This window comes from Rhinoraja longicauda, chromosome 25 (assembly GCF_053455715.1).
Source record: "Rhinoraja longicauda isolate Sanriku21f chromosome 25, sRhiLon1.1, whole genome shotgun sequence".
Taxonomy (NCBI): domain Eukaryota; kingdom Metazoa; phylum Chordata; class Chondrichthyes; order Rajiformes; family Arhynchobatidae; genus Rhinoraja; species Rhinoraja longicauda.
This window is the reverse complement of record NC_135977.1, coordinates 891,370-910,716: the sequence shown is the minus strand read 5'-3', so window position 1 is coordinate 910,716 and position 19,347 is coordinate 891,370. Positions and strand designations below refer to the sequence as shown.

General features: G+C 57.4%; 1 protein-coding gene across 1 annotated transcript in view; it reads left to right on the top strand.

Moving 5' to 3' along the window:
- The window catches only part of LOC144606043 (syntaxin-2-like), a 41,623-nt gene that overhangs the window by 11,052 nt on the left and 11,224 nt on the right, over positions 1-19,347 (top strand). The window contains exons 3-7 of the mRNA XM_078421830.1: positions 3,437-3,511; positions 10,940-11,013; positions 12,519-12,627; positions 15,761-15,834; positions 16,090-16,227. Of these exons, the coding sequence (XP_078277956.1) occupies positions 3,437-3,511; positions 10,940-11,013; positions 12,519-12,627; positions 15,761-15,834; positions 16,090-16,227 (470 nt within the window). The remainder of the gene's footprint in view (positions 1-3,436; positions 3,512-10,939; positions 11,014-12,518; positions 12,628-15,760; positions 15,835-16,089; positions 16,228-19,347) is intronic.

Here is a 19,347-nt window from a genome sequence, read left to right as displayed (position 1 = left end):
TGCCCACACCGGCCAACATGCCCACACCGGCCAACATGCCCACACCGGCCAACAATGTCCCAGCTACACTAGTCATAGAGTGAGACAGTGTGGAAACAGGCCCCTAAGCCCAACATGCCCACACCGGCCAACATGCCCACACCGGCCAACATGCCCACACCGGCCAACATGCCCACACCGGCCAACATGCCCACACCGGCCAACACGCCCACACCGGCCAACATGCCCACACCGGCCAACATGCCCACACCGGCCAACATGCCCACACCGGCCAACATGCCCACACCGGCCAACATGCCCACACCGGCCAACATGCCCACACCGACCAACATGCCCACACCGGCCAACCCGCCCACACCGGCCAACCCGCCCACACCGGCCAACCCGCCCACACCGGCCAACATGCCCACACCAGCCAACATGCCCACACCGGCCAACATGCCCACACCGGCCAACATGCCCACACCGGCCAACATGCCCACACCGGCCAACATGCCCACACCGGCCAACATGCCCACACCGGCCAACATGCCCACACCGACCAACATGCCCACACCGGCCAACAATGTCCCAGCTACACTAGTCATAGAGTGAGACAGTGTGGAAACAGGCCCCTAAGCCCAACATGCCCACACCGGCCAACATGCCCACACCGGCCAACATGCCCACACCGGCCAACATGCCCACACCGGCCAACATGCCCACACCGGCCAACACGCCCACACCGGCCAACATGCCCACACCGGCCAACATGCCCACACCGGCCAACATGCCCACACCGGCCAACATGCCCACACCGGCCAACATGCCCACACCGGCCAACATGCCCACACCGGCCAACATGCCCACACCGACCAACATGCCCACACCGGCCAACCCGCCCACACCGGCCAACCCGGCCAACCCGCCCACACCGGCCAACATGCCCACACCGGCCAACATGCCCACACCGGCCAACATGCCCACACCGGCCAACATGCCCACACCGGCCAACATGCCCACACCGGCCAACATGCCCACACCGGCCAACATGCCCACACCGGCCAACATGCCCACACCGACCAACATGCCCACACCGGCCAACAATGTCCCAGCTACACTAGTCATAGAGTGAGACAGTGTGGAAACAGGCCCCTAAGCCCAACATGCCCACACCGGCCAACATGCCCACACCGGCCAACATGCCCACACCGGCCAACATGCCCACACCGGCCAACATGCCCACACCGGCCAACATGCCCACACCGGCCAACATGCCCACACCGGCCAACACGCCCACACCGGCCAACCCGCCCACACCGGCCAACCCGCCCACACCGGCCAACCCGCCCACACCGGCCAACCCGCCCACACCGGCCAACCCGCCCACACCGGCCAACCCGCCCACACCGGCCAACCCGCCCACACCGGCCAACCCGCCCACACCGGCCAACCCGCCCACACCGGCCAACATGCCCACACCGGCCAACATGCCCACACCGGCCAACATGCCCACACCGGCCAACCCGCCCACACCGGCCAACCCGCCCACACCGGCCAACATGCCCACATCGGCCAACAATGTTCAGCTACACTAGTCCCACCTGCCATAATTTGGTCCATAACCCTCCAAACCTGTCCTATCCATGTACATGTCCAACTGTTTCTTAAACGTTGGGATAATCCCTGCCTCAACTACCTCCTCTGGCAGCTTGTTCCATACACCCACCACCCTTTGTGTGAAAAAGTTACCCCTCAGATTCCTATTAAATCTTTTCCCCTTCACCTTGAACCTATGTCCTCTGGTCCTCGATTCCCCTACTCTGGGTAAAAGACTTGGTGCATCTACCCGATCTATTCCTCTCATGATTTTGCGTTGGTCCGTGATTATGTTGGCTGCTTTCCTGGGGCAGCCTGAAATGCAGAGGGAGTCCATGGAGGAGTCTGGTTATAGAAGCAAAACACTGCAGATGCTGGTTAATGCACAAAAAGATGCAAAGTGCTGGAGTAACTCAGCGGGTCAGGCAGCATCTGTGGAGAACATGGATAGGTGATCACATTGAATGGTGGTGCTGACTCGAAGGGCCGAATGGCCTTCTCCTGCACCTATTTTTTATTGTCTATTGTGACGTTTCACAGAGTGCTGGAGTAACTCAGCGGGTCAGGCAGCATCTGTGGAGAGAAGTAATGGGTGGCACCATGGGACCACGGCTCCTGCACCGTGGGGCCACGGCTCCTGCACCGTGAGGCCACGGCTCCTGCACCGTGGGGTCTGGGTCCTGCACCATGGGGCCGGGCTCCTCCACCGTGGGGTCTGGGTCCTGCACCGTGGGGGCCGGGCTCCTGCACCGTGGGGCCACGGCTCCTGCACCGTGGGGCCTGGGTCCTGCACCGTGGGGCCTGGGTCCTTTACCGTGGAGCCTGGGTCCTGCACCGTGGGGCCACAGCTCCTGCACCGTGGGGCCTGGGTCCTGCACTGTGGGGCCTGGGTCCTGCACCGTGGGACCGCGGTTCCTGCACCGTGTGGCCTGCACTGTGGGGCCTGGGTCCTGCACCGTGGGGCCTGGGTCCTGCACCGTGGGGCCTGGGTCCTGCACCGTGGGACCGCGGTTCCTGCACCGTGGGACAGCGGTTCCTGCACCGTGTGGCCTGGGTCCTGCACCGTGGGGCCTGGGTCCTGCACCGTGTGGCCTGGGTCCTGCACCGTGAAGCCTGGGTCCTGCACCGTGGGACCGCGGTTCCTGCACCGTGGGGCCTGGGTCCTGCACCGTGGGGCCTGGGTCCTGCACCGTGGGGCCTGGGTCCTGCACCGTGGGACCAGGCTGGTGGGCGGTCAGTGTAGTCCTTACCCAGTGCTCTCCACTGTCTACAAATACAACACAAACATGTGAGTCATGACATTGCTTCATGTCACCTTTGTCCCCGTGAAGAATCATTGATGGGTTTTGATGAAATCTAACGCTGAAACAATTTGCTGTGCCATGATTAGACCACACATCTGGAAACATTTAATAGACAGCTTGCTGAGGGGGACGTGACTATGTTTATCAGTGGGCTTTAGAGAGCAGGAAGCAGCATCTGATCTGTGCCGTGTCTCCGAGCCCCAGTGAGCTCAATAACTCACACTGGGCACGCGTGTGCAGAGGGACGGAGCTCCATGCTGGCGTGACCTTCCAGCTCATGGGGAATAACCAGAGCAAAGTGACAGAGCATTGCAAGTCCACGCACGGCAGCCTGTCAGTGTGGGCAATGGAGCTTCCTCACCGGCACTGAACACTACGGGCCCGATTAGATTGATCATTTTTCTGATCAACTATGTCTTGCGTCCCAGATGAGCACACAACTGATGAACGCGGAGTGTTGACATGACAAGGGCGGGCGGATACAATGACGAGGGTGGAGGAGATAGTCCCTGTCTATAAGTTTGGAAGATAATTTACCACTTTTTATTTTAAAGAAACCAAAGAAGAGCTTGAGGGGCTGACGCTGGCAATCAAGGGAACGGCAAACAGAGTGCGGAATAAGCTGAAGGGTGAGTGTCCAGCCCCTGGCACACGTTCCTGATTCATTGTCCCATGTACCGAGCGAGCTACAGGGAAAACTGTGCTGACCACTCGGTCAGATCACGCTCTACATCACTACTATAGAAGACACAGAGTGCTGGAGTAACTCAGCGGGTCAGGCAGCATCTGTGGAGAACATGGATAGGTGACGTTTCAGGTTGGGACCTTTCCTCACTCTGAAGAAGGTTCCCGACCCAAAACGTCACCTATCCATGTTCTCCACAGATGCTGCCTGACCCACTGAGTTACTCCAGCACTCTGTGAAACGTCACCTATCCATGTTCTCCACAGATGCTGCCTGACCCGCTGAGTTACTCCAGCACTTTGTGTCTATTCTTGATCTCTCTTGCTTTATAAATACTTCCTGTGACCTCCACGTTCTTGCAGTGCATGCCAAGTGTGACCTCCACCTGTGACCTCCACGTTCTTGCAGTGCATGCCAAGTGTGACCTCCACCTGTGACCTCCACGTTCTTGCAATGCATGCCAAGTGTGACCTCCACCTGTGACCTCCACGTTCTTGCAGTGCATGCCAAGTGTGACCTCCACCTGTGACCTCCACGTTCTTGCAGTGCATGCCAAGTGTGACCTCCACCTGTGACCTCCACGTTCTTGCAGTGCATGCCAAGTGTGACCTCCACCTGTGACCTCCACGTTCTTGCAGTGCATGCCAAGTGTGACCTCCACCTGTGACCTCCACGTTCTTGCAGTGCATGCCAAGTGTGACCTCCACCTGTGACCTACACGTTCTTGCAGTGCATGCCAAGTGTGCATCTGATGGTTAAACGCTGTGAATGTCTTTCTCTGTCTCACTCCTATCTAACCAGTCCTTCCCTTCACTATAACCCCAGTATCCTCAGGGGAATATTAATTGTTAGATTATTTGATATGGTTTTTTGTTTTTCATTCAAGCAGCTTTAGTTGTCCTTAATACCATGTTTGTAAAATGTCTTCAATGTAAACTAATTAACCCAACCAATTTCTGGATCAATTGGCCAGGTGGGCCGAGGAATGGCTGATGGAATTTAATACAGAGAAGTGTGAGGTGTGGCATTTTGGGAAGTCTAACATGGGCAGGACCTATACAGTGAATGGTTGGGCTCTGGGGAGTGTTGTAGAGCAGAGGGGTCTAGGAGTGCAGGTGCATGGTTCCTTGATGGTGGAGCCGCAGGTAGATCGGGCGGTCCAAAAGGCGTTTGGCACATTGGCCTTCATCAGCCAGAGTATTGAGTGTAGAAGTTGGGAGGTCATGTTACAGTTCTAGGAGACATTGGTGAGGCCACATCTAGAGTATTGTGTTGAGTTCTTGGCACCATGTTATAGGAAAGATGTTGTCAAGCTGGAAAGGGTTCAGAGAAGATTTACAAGGATGTTGCCTGGACTAGAGGGTGTGAGCTACAGGGAGAGGTTGAGCAGGCTGGGTCTCTATTCATTGGAGCGCAGGAGGATGAGGGGTAATCTTTTCGAGGTGTACAACATCATGAGAGGAATAGATCGGGTAGATGCATGGAGTAGATGATTCGAGGATATAGGTTTAAGTTGAAGCAGAAAAGATTTAATAGGAATCTGAAGGGTAACTTTTTCACACAAAGGGTGGTGGGTGTATGAAACGAGCTGCCAGAGGAGGTAGTTGAGGCTGGGACTATCCCAACGTTTAAGAAACATCAGACAGGTACATGAATAGGACAGGTTTGGTGGGATATGGGCCAAACACGGGCAGGTGGGACTAGCGTAGCTGGGACATGTTGGCCGGTGTGGGCAAGTTGGGCTGAAGGGCCTGTTTCCACACTGTATCACTTGATGACTCTAATTACTAGTCCACGTTTGGAATGTTGTTGCTGGTTAAAATGCTGTAGATTTGGGTTTAAGTCATCAGATAGACGGGTTGATGTAAGGATGATCCATCTGCCTTCAGAGACTGGCCTCCTCGCCCGATCCCACACTACTTTTAGATTATTAGATTGGATCGAGTGGATGTGAAGGAGATGTTTCCACTGGTGGGAGAGTCTAGGGACAGCCTCAGAATTAAAGGCCTTTCCTTTAGGAAAGAGATCAGGAGGAATTTCTTCAGTCAGAGGGCAGTGAATCTGTGGGATTCTTTGTCACAGACAGCTGTGGAGGCGAAGACAGTGGATATATTTAAGGCAGAGATAGATTCTTGATTAGTGCGGGTGTCAGGGGTTATGGGGAGAATGGGGTTGCATCTTGCAGCAGGCTGTCTGTGAGGCTGTGTGGGCTTGCATCTTGCATCTTGCAGCAGGCTGTCTCTGTGAGGCTGTGTGGGGTTGCATCTTGCAGCAGGCTGTCTCTGTGAGGCTGTGTGGGCTTCCATCTTGCAGCGGGGCTGGCTGTGGGGTTGCATCTTGCATCTTGCAGAGGGCTGTCTCTGTGAGGCTGTGGGCTTCCATCTTGCAGAGGGCTGTCTCTGTGAGGCTGTGTGGGCTTCCATCTTGCATCTTGCAGAGGGCTGTCTCTGTGAGGCTGTGTGGGCTTCCATCTTGCAGAGGGCTGTCTCTGAGGCTGTGTGGGGTTGCATCTTGCATCTTGCAGAGGGCTGTCTCTGAGGCTGTGTGGGGTTGCATCTTGCATCTTGCAGAGGGCTGTCTCTGAGGCTGTGTGGGGTTGCATCTTGCATCTTGCAGAGGGCTGTCTCTGAAGCTGTGTGGGCTTCCATCTTGCATCTTGCAGAGGGCTGTCTCTGTGAAGCTGTGTGGGCTTCCATCTTGCATCTTGCAGAGGGCTGTCTCTGTGAGGCTGTGTGGGCTTCCATCTTGCATCTTGCAGAGGGCTGTCTCTGTGAGGAGGGCGTGCATTATCCCAGTCCCTTGTGATTGTTGAATCATCCGCGTCACTGATGCCTCCCAGGTTCCACTGCTGCTTGTCATGGTTTCCATCTTGCCCTCTCTAGCTGCAAGGCTGAGAGTTGTCACCTTGCATTGAAGGTGCAGCCGACAGACCTACCACAGCGTGGCTGAGTGACCCGGGCTTGACCCTGACCTGTGCTGCCTTTGTGGAGACCGCACGTTTATCTGTGTTTAGTTGCACTGATGTACAACACTTTGGTCAACGTGGGTTGTGTTTAAACGTGCTACACAAATAAAGATGACTTAACTTGACTACACTAGTTTAGAGATACAGCGTGGAAACAGGCCCTTCGGCCCACCGAGCCCGCACCGCCCAGCGATCCCCGCACACTAACACTATCCTACACACACTAGGGACAATTCACACTTACACCAAGCCAATTAACCTACAAACCTGCACGCCTTTGGAGTGTGGGAGGAAACCAAAGATATCGGAGAAAACCCACGCAGGTCACGGGGAGAACGTGCAAACTCCGTACAGACGGCGCCCGTAGTCGGGATGGAACCCGGGTCTCTGGCGTTGCCAACACTGCACGGTAACAACTCTACCGCTGCGCCACCGTGATCTGGTGGGTTCCCCAGAGATGCTTCGCTTGTCTCCCACATCCCCCCCAAAACATGCAGGCAGGTTAATCACACCCAGTATAGGTGCAAGGCAGAAAGAAGCAAGGGGGAGGTTGGTGCAGGAGTGATGCCATTAGATGCAGGGAACGAGGGGGAGGTTGGTGCAGGAGTGATGCCATTAGATGCAGGGAACGAGGGGGGTGGTTGGTGCAGGAGTGATGCCATTAGATGCAGGGAACGAGGGGGGGGTTAGGCGCCACTGTGTGATGCCATTAGATGCAGGGAACGAGGGGGGGGTTGGTGCAGGCGTGATGCCATTAGATGCAGGGAACGAGGGGGGGGTTAGTGCAGGAGTGATGCCATTAGATGCAGGGAACGAGGGGGGGGTTGGTGCAGGCGTGATGCCATTAGATGCAGGGAACGAGGGGGGGGTTGGTGCAGGCGTGATGCCATTAGATGCAGGGAACGAGGGGGGGGTTAGGAGCCATTGCGTGATGCCATTAGATGCAGGGAACGAGGGGGAGGTTGGTGCAGGCGTGATGCCATTAGATGCAGGGAACGAGGGGGGGGGTTGGTGCAGGAGTGATGCCATTAGATGCAGGGAACGAGGGGGGGGGGTTGGTGCAGGCGTGATGCCATTAGATGCAGGGAACGAGGGGGGGGGGTTGGTGCAGGCGTGATGCCATTAGATGCAGGGAACGAGGGGGGGGTTGGTGCAGGCGTCATGCCATTAGATGCAGGGAACGAGGGGGGGGTTGGTGCAGGCGTGATGCCATTAGATGCAGGGAACGAGGGGGGGGTTAGGAGCCATTGCGTGATGCCATTAGATGCAGGGAACGAGGGGGAGGTTGGTGCAGGCGTGATGCCATTAGATGCAGGGAACGAGGGGGGGGGTTGGTGCAGGCGTGATGCCATTAGATGCAGGGAACGAGGGGGGGGTTGGTGCAGGCGTGATGCCATTAGATGCAGGGAACGAGGGGGGGGGGTTAGGAGCCATTGTGTGATGCCATTAGATGCAGGGAACGAGGGGGGGTTGGTGCAGGCGTGATGCCATTAGATGCAGGGAACGAGAGGGGGGTTGGTGCAGGCGTGATGCCATTAGATGCAGGGAACGAGGGGGGGGTAGGAGCCATTGTGTGATGCCATTAGATGCAGGGAACGAGGGGGGGGTAGGAGCCATTGTGTGATGCCATTAGATGCAGGGAACGAGGGGGGGGTTGGTGCAGGCGTGATGCCATTAGATGCAGGGAACGAGGGGGGGGTTAGGAGCCATTGTGTGATGCCATTAGATGCAGGGAACGAGGGGGGGGTTAGGAGCCATTGTGTGATGCCATTAGATGCAGGGAACGAGGGGGGGGTTAGGAGTGATTGCGTGATGCCATTAGATGCAGGGAACGAGGGGGGGGTTAGGAGCCATTGCGTGATGCCATTAGATGCAGGGAACGAGGGGGGGTTAGGAGCCACTGTGTGATGCCATTAGATGCAGGGAACGAGGGGGGGGTTAGGAGCCATTGCGTGATGCTATTAGATGCAGGGAACGAGGGGGGGGTTAGGAGCCACTGTGTGATGCCATTAGATGCAGGGAACGAGGGGGGGGTTAGGAGCCATTGTGTGATGCCATTAGATGCAGGGAACGAGGGGGGGGGGGTTAGGAGTGATGAGAGTGGTCCCACTGGAGCTGACATGGGCCCAAGGGATTCTAAGTTGACGTCATCTTTGTTTCTTGGTGTTCACCAATTATTGGTGCTCAAAAATTATTTCTTCACCTCGACCTTTTCAAGAGAGAGTTGGATACAGCTCTTAAGGCTATCGGAATCAAGGGATATGGGGAGAAAGCAGGAACGGGGTAGTGATTCTGGATGATCAGCCGTGATCACATTGCAGAGTTGGCTTGAAGGGCTGAATAGCCTACTCCTGCACCTATTTTTGATGTTTCTATCTCGATTAACCTTTATCATTTTCATTTGTTTATTGCCAGTGCAGATCTGACTGCTGAATATTTCGTTCTTTATTTCCCCTGAAAGACCACTCCTCACTGTTTAGTTTAGTGCAGAGATACAGCACGGAAACAGGCCCTTCGGCCCACCGTGTCCACACCGACCAGCGATCCCCGCACGCTAACACTATCCTACACACACTAGGACAATTTGCACAATTTTTATATTTACCAAGCCAATTAACCTACAAACCTGCACGACTTTGGAGTGTGGGAGGAAACCGAAGATCTCGGAGAAAACCCACGCAGGTCACGGAGAGAACGTACAAACTCCGTACAGACGGCGCCCGTAGTCGGGATGGAACCCGGGTCTCCGGCGCTGCATTCGCTGTAAGGCAGCAGCTCTACCCGCTGCACCACCGTGACAATGGAAATTGCAGATTGGAAACCATCTTGGGATATCCTATTTATAGTTTAATAATCTTACATAAAAACAATCTTGCAAACCCCTAGAAACGTGGATCAACCTGTGACTGATGAAGCAGAGATCTTGCCACTCGCTTCCCTGAGCTAACGCCACCCAATGTGGGGATGGAGCTGTGCTCAGGCTTTGTGCCAACTCCTTGTTAAAGGCACCCTTGCCTTTGTCAGAGCGTCATTACCTTCCATCACAGTGAGCATTCTGGAACCCACTGTGGTGGTGGGTGTTTATGTGAGCTTTGATGTGGCTGTGTGTCTTGTTGCTTTTCACTTAGTTCAGCTGTATGGTAACTCGAATTTCACTGTACCTCAATTGGTACACATGGCAATAAACTGGCTTGAGACATTCAACCCTACCCAGTGTTAAAGGAGACACAATAAACTGCAGATGATGGGATCGTGGGCAAAGCACAAAACGCTGGAGGAACTCAGCGGGTCTGGCAGCATCTGTCGATCCTGAAGAAAGGTCCCAACCTGAAATGTTGCCTGTACATTCCCTCCACAGATGCTGCCCGACCCACTGAGTTCCCCCAGCACTGTGTTGGCCAGTATTAAGTTGTGGGCTCCTTGACGTCAGATCCTTGGACCGACCGGCTCCACGTTGTCAAGCTCAGTAATTGAGTTGGTGTTGTGTGTGGCTGGACTCTGGGCCAGTCACTGGGGTTGCCAACTGTCCCGTATTAGCCGGGACATCCCATATTTTGGGGCTACGTTACTTTGTCCTGTACGGGACCGCCCTTGTCCCGTATTAGTAGGGTTGCCAACTTCCTCACTCCCAAACAAAGGGTGACGTCACCGCCCCGCGCCCACATGTGGCGGCCGCCATTGGTGGAGCGGGAGCACGTGGGCGCTGGCTGGGTGAGGTCACGTGGGGCGCGGGGCGGTGACGTCACCCTTTGTCCCGTGTTTGGGAGTGAGGACGTTGGCAACACTCTCTGTCACCCTTGGTTATTCCAGCGTCATTCATGACGTTTGCTTGTAGCTGATGCTTTCCTTCCACGGCACAGTGGCATTATCTTACTGTGTTCTGCCATGTAGCAACTCTCTCTAACCTTGCCATCAGCCGGGCTTTACCTGTCAGTACAGGTGGAGGTGAGGTGGTGCCTCACTGTACCCACAGTCCCTGTGATCCTCCTACATGGAACAGCACAGGATCAGGCCCTTCGGCCCACTATGTCTGTGCTGTACTGAGGTACAGAAATATGAAAACACACACCTCCAGATTCAGGGACCGTTTCTTCCCAGCTGTTATCAGGCAACTGAACCGTCCTACCACAACCAGAGAGCAGTGCTGAACTACTATCTACCTCATTGGTGACCCTCGGACTTTGCTGGCTTTACCTCGCACTGAACGTTACTCCCTTGTGTATTAATACTCTGTGAATGGCTCGATTGTAATCATGTATTGTGTTTCCACTAACTGGTTAGCGTGCAAAGGCTTTTCACTGTACATCTATCTGTACAGGTGACAATGAACTATATATACAGTGCGTGTAGCATGATGCAATGGCCTGGCTATGTTGATGATATTTACTGATGTTTGTGTAACTCCAGCCATAGAACAAAGCGTCAAAGATGAAGGAGAGGAGAACCATGGCTCAGTGGATCTAAGGATTCGCAAAACCCAGGTACAGCACCTTGTGTGTGAGACTCAGGTAGCTGCAACGTGATGCTCTCTGCCCCCCTCGTAGACTGCACCACCAGTGAAAGGGCAGAGGGCATCACGGTGGTACAGCGGGTGGAGCTGCTGCCTCACAGCGGGTGGAGCTGCTGCCTCACAGCGGGTGGAGCTGCTGCCTCACAGCGGGTGGAGCTGCTGCCTCACAGCGGGTAGAGCTGCTGCCTCACAGCGGGTGGAGCTGCTGCCTCACAGCGGGTGGAGCTGCTGCCTCACAGCGGGTAGAGCTGCTGCCGTGCAGCGGGTGGAGCTGCTGCCTCACAGCGGGTGGAGCTGCTGCCGTACAGCGGGTGGAGCTGCTGCCGTGCAGCGGGTGGAGCTGCTGCCTCACAGCGGGTAGAGCTGCTGCCGTGCAGCGGGTGGAGCTGCTGCCTCACAGCGGGTGGAGCTGCTGCCTCACAGCGGGTGGAGCTGCTGCCTCACAGCGGGTGGAGCTGCTGCCTCACAGCGGGTGGAGCTGCTGCCTCACAGTGGGTAGAGCTGCTGCCTCACAGCGGGTGGAGCTGCTGCCTCACAGCGGGTGGAGCTGCTGCCTCACAGCGGGTGGAGCTGCTGCCTCACAGCACCACTGACCCCAGTTTGATCCTGACCTCTGGTGCTGTCTGTGTGGAGTTTGCACGTTCTCCCCGTGACTGCGCGGGTTCCATACGGGTATTCCGGTTTCTCCCCACGTGCCAGGGTTTGTAGGTTGGGTGGACTCTGTAAATTGCCCTTAGTGTGTCGGGGGTAGATGTGGAATTGGGGTAGGGGTTACAACAAGGGGAAGGCAAGACCCAGACACAGGCTTCAGCACCTGGGGGCAACACGATGCTGTGGCTCAGTGTGACTGCCTCTCCCCCTTCACCCCCGTGTACACGAGCAGTCAGCCCTGCCAGCGGTGGGGGGAGAGGGAGGGAGGGAGGGAGGGAGGGAGGGATGGGCAGAATTCCCAACCTGCCAACGTGGGTGTACTTGCACTAACACAGACACCTCTGGTGGAGGTGCGGGGCGAGAAACAGTGCTCCTTGGGGGGGGGGGGTGGTGGTTGGTGGGGGGGGGGCTCGGGGACAATGAGATGTTGATGGGTGGTGGGAGATGCTGATCAGAGTTTGGGGCAATGAGATGGTGGTTGGGGGGTGGTGTTTCTGTGGCAGCCTGTGTGTGGGGGGGGCAGCCTGTGTGTGGGGGGGGCAGCCTGTGTGTGGGGGGGGGTGGGGCAGCCTGTGTGTGGGGAGGTGAGGGGTGGGGGGGCAGCCTGTGTGTGGGGGGGTGGGGGGGGCAGCCTGTGTGTGGGGGGGGTGGGGGGGGCAGCCTGTGTGTGGGGGGGGTGGGGGGGGCAGCCTGTGTGTGGGGGGGTGGGGGGGGCAGCCTGTGTGTGGGGGGGGCAGCCTGTGTGTGGGGGGGAGGGGGCAGCCTGTGTGTGGGGGGGGGGGTGGGGGGGCAGCCTGTGTGTGATCTCGCTGCTTGCCGTTCCAGCACTCGACCCTGTCCCGGAAGTTTGCCAATGTGATGACGGAGTACAATGAGATCCAGATATTCTTCAGAGAACGCAGCAAAGGGCGCATCCAGCGGCAACTGGAGATCAGTGAGTCCCCCAGCACCCTCACCCGGCACCCACCCACATCCCCACCCACACCCACCCCACACCCTCACCCACCCCCACCCCCAGACCCACCCCACCCACCCCCCCTCCCCGCACCCACCCCACCCCCACCCCCACCCTCGCACCCACCTCACCCCCACACCCACCCCCACCCCCACACCCACACCCACCCCCAAACCACCCCACCCACCCCCCCACCCCACCCACCCCCCCCTCCCCGCACCCACCCCACCCACCCTCACGCCTACGCCCACACCCACCCTCACCCCACCCCACTCCACCCCACACCCACCCCACACCCACCCCCACCCCACACCCACCCCCACCCCACCCCCACACCCACCCCGACCCTCACCCCCAAACCACCCCACCCACCCCCCCACCCCACCCACCCCCCCTCCCCGCACCCACCCCACCCACCCTCACGCCTACGCCCACACCCACCCTCACCCCCACCCCACTCCACCCCACACCCACCCCACACCCACCCCCACCCCCACCCCACCCTCACCCCCAAACCACCCCACCCACCCCCCCTCCCCGCACCCACCCTCACCCCATCCCCCCACACCCACCCCACCCCCACCCCACCCTCACCCCCAAACCACCCCACCCACCACCCCCTCCCCGCACACACCCCACCCCCCCCTACCCCACCCCCCCCACCCACTCAGCGGGTCAGGCAGCATCTGATGACTCCCTGTTACTGCAGCACTTTGTGTCATTAATGGCAGTAACTCTTGTTGATTGTAATGTGGTGATGTCAGACTGGGTGGAATGTGTGTAGTCAGACTTTCCACAGTCGGGTGTTGTATCCAGCTGCCAGTTGCTGCCTCTAAACGTCTCCTCATCTCCTTCCTCCCTGTCCCTGGAGATCACAGCTGACACAAACACTCCTGGAGCTTCACACTCGCTCATGTGCAGGGACGTCAGACAAATACCCGTGCAGGAAATGTTATTGTTGAAGTTTTCTGTTGGTCACAGAGCTCTGATGACTGAGTGTGATATCGGGATTTGAAAGGTGGTGGGGAAACGGGCATCTGTACAGCCAGTGCCTCTACACCAGGTGCCAGGCCCAGCTAGTGTGGTTGAGCAACACTGCCCAACATCTGTACAGCCAGTGCCTCTACACCAGGTGCCAGGCCCAGCTAGTGTGGTTGAGCAACACTGCCCAACATCTGTACAGCCAGTGCCTCTACACCAGGTGCCAGGCCCAGCTAGTGTGGTTGAGCAACACTGCCCAACATCTGTACAGCCAGTGCCTCTACACCAGGTGCCAGGCCCAGCTAGTGTGGTTGAGCAACACTGCCCAACATCTGTACAGCCAGTGCCTCTACACCAGGTGCCAGGCCCAGCTAGTGTGGTTGAGCAATACTGCCCTCACTGCCCAACATCTGTACAGCCAGTGCCTCTACACCAGGTGCCAGGCCCAGCTAGTGTGGTTGAGCAATACTGCCCAACATCTGTACAGCCAGTGCCTCTACACCAGGTGCCAGGCCCAGCTAGTGTGGTTGAGCAATACTGCCCAACATCTGTACAGCCAGTGCCTCTACACCAGGTGCCAGGCCCAGCTAGTGTGGTTGAGCAATACTGCCCTACACAATAGACAATAGACAATAGGTGCAGGAGGAGGCCATTCAGCCCTTCGAGCCAGCACCGCCATTCAATGCGATCATGGCTGATCACTCTCAATCAGTACCCCGTTCCTGCCTTCTCCCCATACCCCCTCACTCCGCCATCCTTAAGAGCTCTATCCAGCTCTCTCTTGAAAGCATCCAACGAACTGGCCTCCACTGCCTTCTGAGGCAGAGAATTCCACACCTTCACCACCCTCTGACTGAAAAAGTTCTTCCTCATCTCCGTTCTAAATGGCCTACCCCTTATTCTTAAACTGTGGCCCCTTGTTCTGGACTCCCCCAACATTGGGAACATGTTATCTGCCTCTAATGTGTCCAATCCCCTAATTATCTTATATGTTTCAATAAGATCTCCCCTCATCCCAACATCTGTACAGCCAGTGCCTCTACACCAGGTGCCGGGCCCAGCAAGTGTGGTTGAGCAACACTGCCCAACATCTGTACAGCCAGTGCCTCTACACCAGGTGCCGGGCCCAGCAAGTGTGGTTGAGCAACACTGCCCAACATCTGTACAGCCAGTGCCTCTACACCAGGTGCCGGGCCCAGCAAGTGTGGTTGAGCAATACTGCCCTACACCCAACATCTGTACAGCCACTTCCTGCAGGCCAGCTGCAGACAGATGTGGATCTTCAGCAGATTTAGGTTTATTAAATTATGGCAAATGAGATTCCTCTTATGTTGCAAAACGTACTGGCCAATAAAGTCTGTGTGATTGATTATTGTCAGGTGTACACCGAGCGAGGTACAGGGAAAAGCCTTGTCTTGCATGTGGGGCAATCATGTCAGATATTACCTTACATTAATACATAAGTCTGAAGAAGGGCCTGGACCCAAAGCTTTACCCATTCCTTCTCCCCAGAGATGCTGTCCGTCGCGCTGAGTTACTCCAGCACTTTGTGTCTTTAAACCAGCACCTGCAGTTCTTTCCTACGCATCGATACAATCAAGTCAAACTCCAGTGCAATAGGTGGAGCAGAGGGGAAGATACAGAGTGCAGAATCTAGTTCTCAGCATTGTAGCGCACCAGTCCCTCAGACAAAGTCCAGGTGTGTTTGAGAGATGGGTGTGAAAGGGCTGGAGGTGGCGTCTGACTTCGTGGTTTTCTGTTGGGTTTGGACTGGTGCAGCGGGTAGAGCTGCTGCCTCACGGCACCAGAGACCCGGGTTTGATCCTGACTACGGGCGCTGTCTGTACGGAGTTTGAATGTTCTCCCCGTGACCACATGGCTTTTCTCCGGGCGCTCCGATTTCCTCCCAGACTCCAAAGATGTGCAGGTTTGTGGGGTAATTGGCTCGGTGCAAGTGTAAATTGTCCCCAGTGTGTGTAGGATAGTGTTAGTGTGCGGGGATCACTGGGCGGCACGGGCTCGGTGGGCCGAAGGGCCTGTTTCTGTGCTGTGTCTCTGAAGCCTGAAGTGAGTGGGGAAGTGTTGGAGATGGGTCGGCCGCACTGAATGGGTCATGTCTTTGTTTCTACAGCTGGGAGGACAACGACCAACGAGGAGCTTGAGGAGATGCTGGAGAGTGGGAACCCGTCCATCTTCACCTCCGATGTACGCACTCTCACACTGACCGGCAACGTTTAACGTTAGCTGGAACTGACCACGCTCCATCCCCCGCACCCCCCTCCTCTGGCCCCTATCCCCCCCCTGCCCTCTCCCCCTGCATCCTCTCCGGTGCCCTGCCCCCTGCCCGTTTCCGGTGCCAACAGAGCTGGCTTGTGGAGTTGGGGCAGCAGAGGGCAGCGAGCGGGTGGTTTGGGTTGGTGGACGGTGTGGCAGTCACCAGCTTGCCTTCTACATTGGCAGATCATCTCGGACACGCATATCACCAGGCAAGCCCTGAACGAGATTGAGTCACGGCACAAGGACATCATCAAGCTGGAAGTCAGCATCCGTGAACTGCACGACATGTTTGTGGACATGGCCATGCTGGTGGAGCAGCAGGTGAGGCATGGACAGGTACTGTATGAACCACCTGGCTAGCAGTGGTCCATACACTACAGATACTGGCCCAGTGGGGCTATTGTCACCAGTGTCTGTAACCATACAGCTTACACCTGGCGTGGGCATGGCCATGCTGGTGGAGCAGGTGAGGCACGCACCAGGTAGTCCATGCACTGGAGATACCAGCCCACAGGGCTGCCACCTGTGTGGGCATGGCCATGCTGGTGGAGCAGGTGAGGCACGCACCAGGTAGTCCATGCACTGGAGATACCAGCCCACAGGGCTGCCACCTGGCGTGGGCATTGCCATGCTGGTGGAGCAGCAGGTGTGGCAAGCACAGGCTGCCGTCTACAACATCTGCTAAAGCCCAGCAGGTGTGGGCTGATGTTGGATCTACAGGTGTGGGCTGGTGTTGGATCTACAGGTGTCAGATCTGCAGGTGTGGGCTGATGTTGGTGTTGGGGCAGGTGTGGGTGAGGGTTGGGGCAGGTGTAGGTGAGGGTTGGGGCTACAGGTGTGGGTTGGGGCTACAGGTGTGGGCTGGTGTTGGGGCAGGTGTAGGTGAGGGTTGGGGCAGGTGTAGGTGAGGGTTGGGGGCTACAGGTGTGGGCTGGTGTTGGGGCAGGTGTAGGTGAGGGTTGGGGGCTACAGGTGTGGGCTGGTGTTGGGACAGGTGTAGGTGAGGGTTGGTGTAGGTGAGGGTTGGGGCAGGTGTAGGTGAGGGTTGGGGCAGGTGTAGGTGAGGGTTGGGGCAGGTGTAGGTGAGGGTTGGGGCTACAGGTGTGGGCTTGTGTTGGGGCAGGTGTAGGTGAGGGTTGGGGCAGGTGTAGGTGAGGGTTGGGGCTACAGGTGTGGGCTGGTGTTGGGACAGGTGTAGGTGAGGGTTGGGGCAGGTGTGGGCTGGTGTTGGGGCAGGTGTAGGTGAGGGTTGGGGCTACAGGTGTGGGCTTGTGTTGGGGCAGGTGTAGGTGAGGGTTGGGGCAGGTGTAGGTGAGGGTTGGGGCAGGTGTAGGTGAGGGTTGGGGCAGGTGTAGGTGAGGGTTGGGGGCTACAGGTGTGGGCTGGGGAGTGAGGGGGGGATTGTATTTGCTGTCAGATGGACATGCGTTGATTGTAGCAGGGATGGCCTGCTCACTGTCACTGTGGAACCAGGCTCAGCACCGAGTGATGGCCCTGTACCGGGGCTGGGCAACATGGCAGGTGCCCAGAGAGGCTGAGAACAGGTGTCATGGTGGTGCAGTGGGTAGAGCTGCTGCCTCACAGCGCCAGAGACCCGGGTTCCATTATGACCTCTGGTGCTGTCTGTGTGGAGTTTGCACGTTCTCCATGTGACCACGTGGGTTCTCTCTGGGTGCTCCGGTTTCCTCCCACATCCCAAAGACGTGCAGGTTTGTAGGTTAATTGTCCCACTGTAACTTGCCCCCCAGTGTGTGGGGAGTGGATGAGGAAGTGGGATAACATGGAACTAGTGTGCAGGGGGGTCGCTGGTCAGCACGGTCTCAGTGGGCCGAAGGGCCTGTTTCCGTGCTGTATCTTTCAATCAATTCGATTGTCAGTGGAACCTTGTCCCGTCTTTCCCAAAAATAACTGGAAAGCCAATAGAATCTGGAAGCACAAACGGTCGAGGTAGGGAGACAGATCGTGTTGGATATTGTGGCAGAGTTTAGTGAGAAATCATTGACAAAGCCAGCTGGGAACAGCATAGGACAGGGCCTGGGGGATAACAGTGTAGGGCAGGGCCTGGGGGATAACAGTGTAGGGCAGGGCCTGGGGGATAACAGTGTAGGGCAGGGCCTGGGGGATAACATAGGGCAGGGCCTGGGGGATAACAGTGTAGGGCAGGGCCTGGGGGATAACATAGGGCAGGGCCTGGGGGATAACATAGGGCAGGGCCCTGGGGAATAACAGTGTAGGGCAGGGCCTGGGGAATAACAGTGTAGGGCAGGGCCTGGGGGATAACAGCGTAGGGCAGGGCCTGGGGGATAACAGCGTAGGGCAGGGCCTGGGGGATAACAGTGTAGGGCAGGGCCTGGGGAATAACAGTGTAGGGCAGGGCCTGGGGGATAACAGCGTAGGGCAGGGCCTGGGGGATAACAGTGTAGGGCAGGGCCTGGGGGGATAACAGCGTAGGGCAGGGCCTGGGGGATAACAGTGTAGGGCAGGGCCTGGGGGAATAACAGTGTAGGGCAGGGCCTGGGGGAATAACAGTGTAGGGCAGGGCCTGGGGGAATAACAGTGTAGGGCAGGGCCTGGGGAATAACAGTGTAGGGCAGGGCCTGGGGAATAACAGTGTAGGGCAGGGCCTGGGGGAATAACAGTGTAGGGCAGGGCCTGGGGGAATAACAGTGTAGGGCAGGGCCTGGGGGATAACAGCGTAGGGCAGGGCCTGGGGGATAACAGTGTAGGGCAGGGCCTGGGGGAATAACAGTGTAGGGCAGGGCCTGGGGGATAACAGTGTAGGGCAGGGCCTGGGGGATAACAGTGTAGGGCAGGGCCTGGGGGAATAACAGCGTAGGGCAGGGCCTGGGGGATAACAGTGTAGGGCAGGGCCTGGGGGATAACATAGGGCAGGGCCTGGGGAATAACAGTGTAGGGCAGGGCCTGGGGGATAACAGTGTAGGGCAGGGCCTGGGGAATACATAGGGCAGGGCCTGGGGGATAACAGCGTAGGGCAGGGCCTGGGGGAATAACATAGGGCAGGGCCTGGGGGATAACAGCGTAGGGCAGGGCCTGGGGGAATAACAGTGTAGGGCAGGGCCTGGGGGATAACAGTGTAGGGCAGGGCCTGGGGGATAACAGTGTAGGGCAGGGCCTGGGGATAACAGCGTAGGGCAGGGCCTGGGGGATAACAGCGTAGGGCAGGGCCTTGGGGGATAACAGCGTAGGGCAGGGCCTGGGGGATAACAGTGTAGGGCAGGGCCTGGGGGATAACAGTGTAGGGCAGGGCCTGGGGGATAACAGTGTAGGGCAGGGCCTGGGGGATAACAGCGTAGGGCAGGGCCTGGGGGATAACAGCGTAGGGCAGGGCCTGGGGGATAACAGTGTAGGGCAGGGCCTGGGGGATAACAGTGTAGGGCAGGGCCTGGGGAATAACAGTGTAGGGCAGGGCCTGGGGGATAA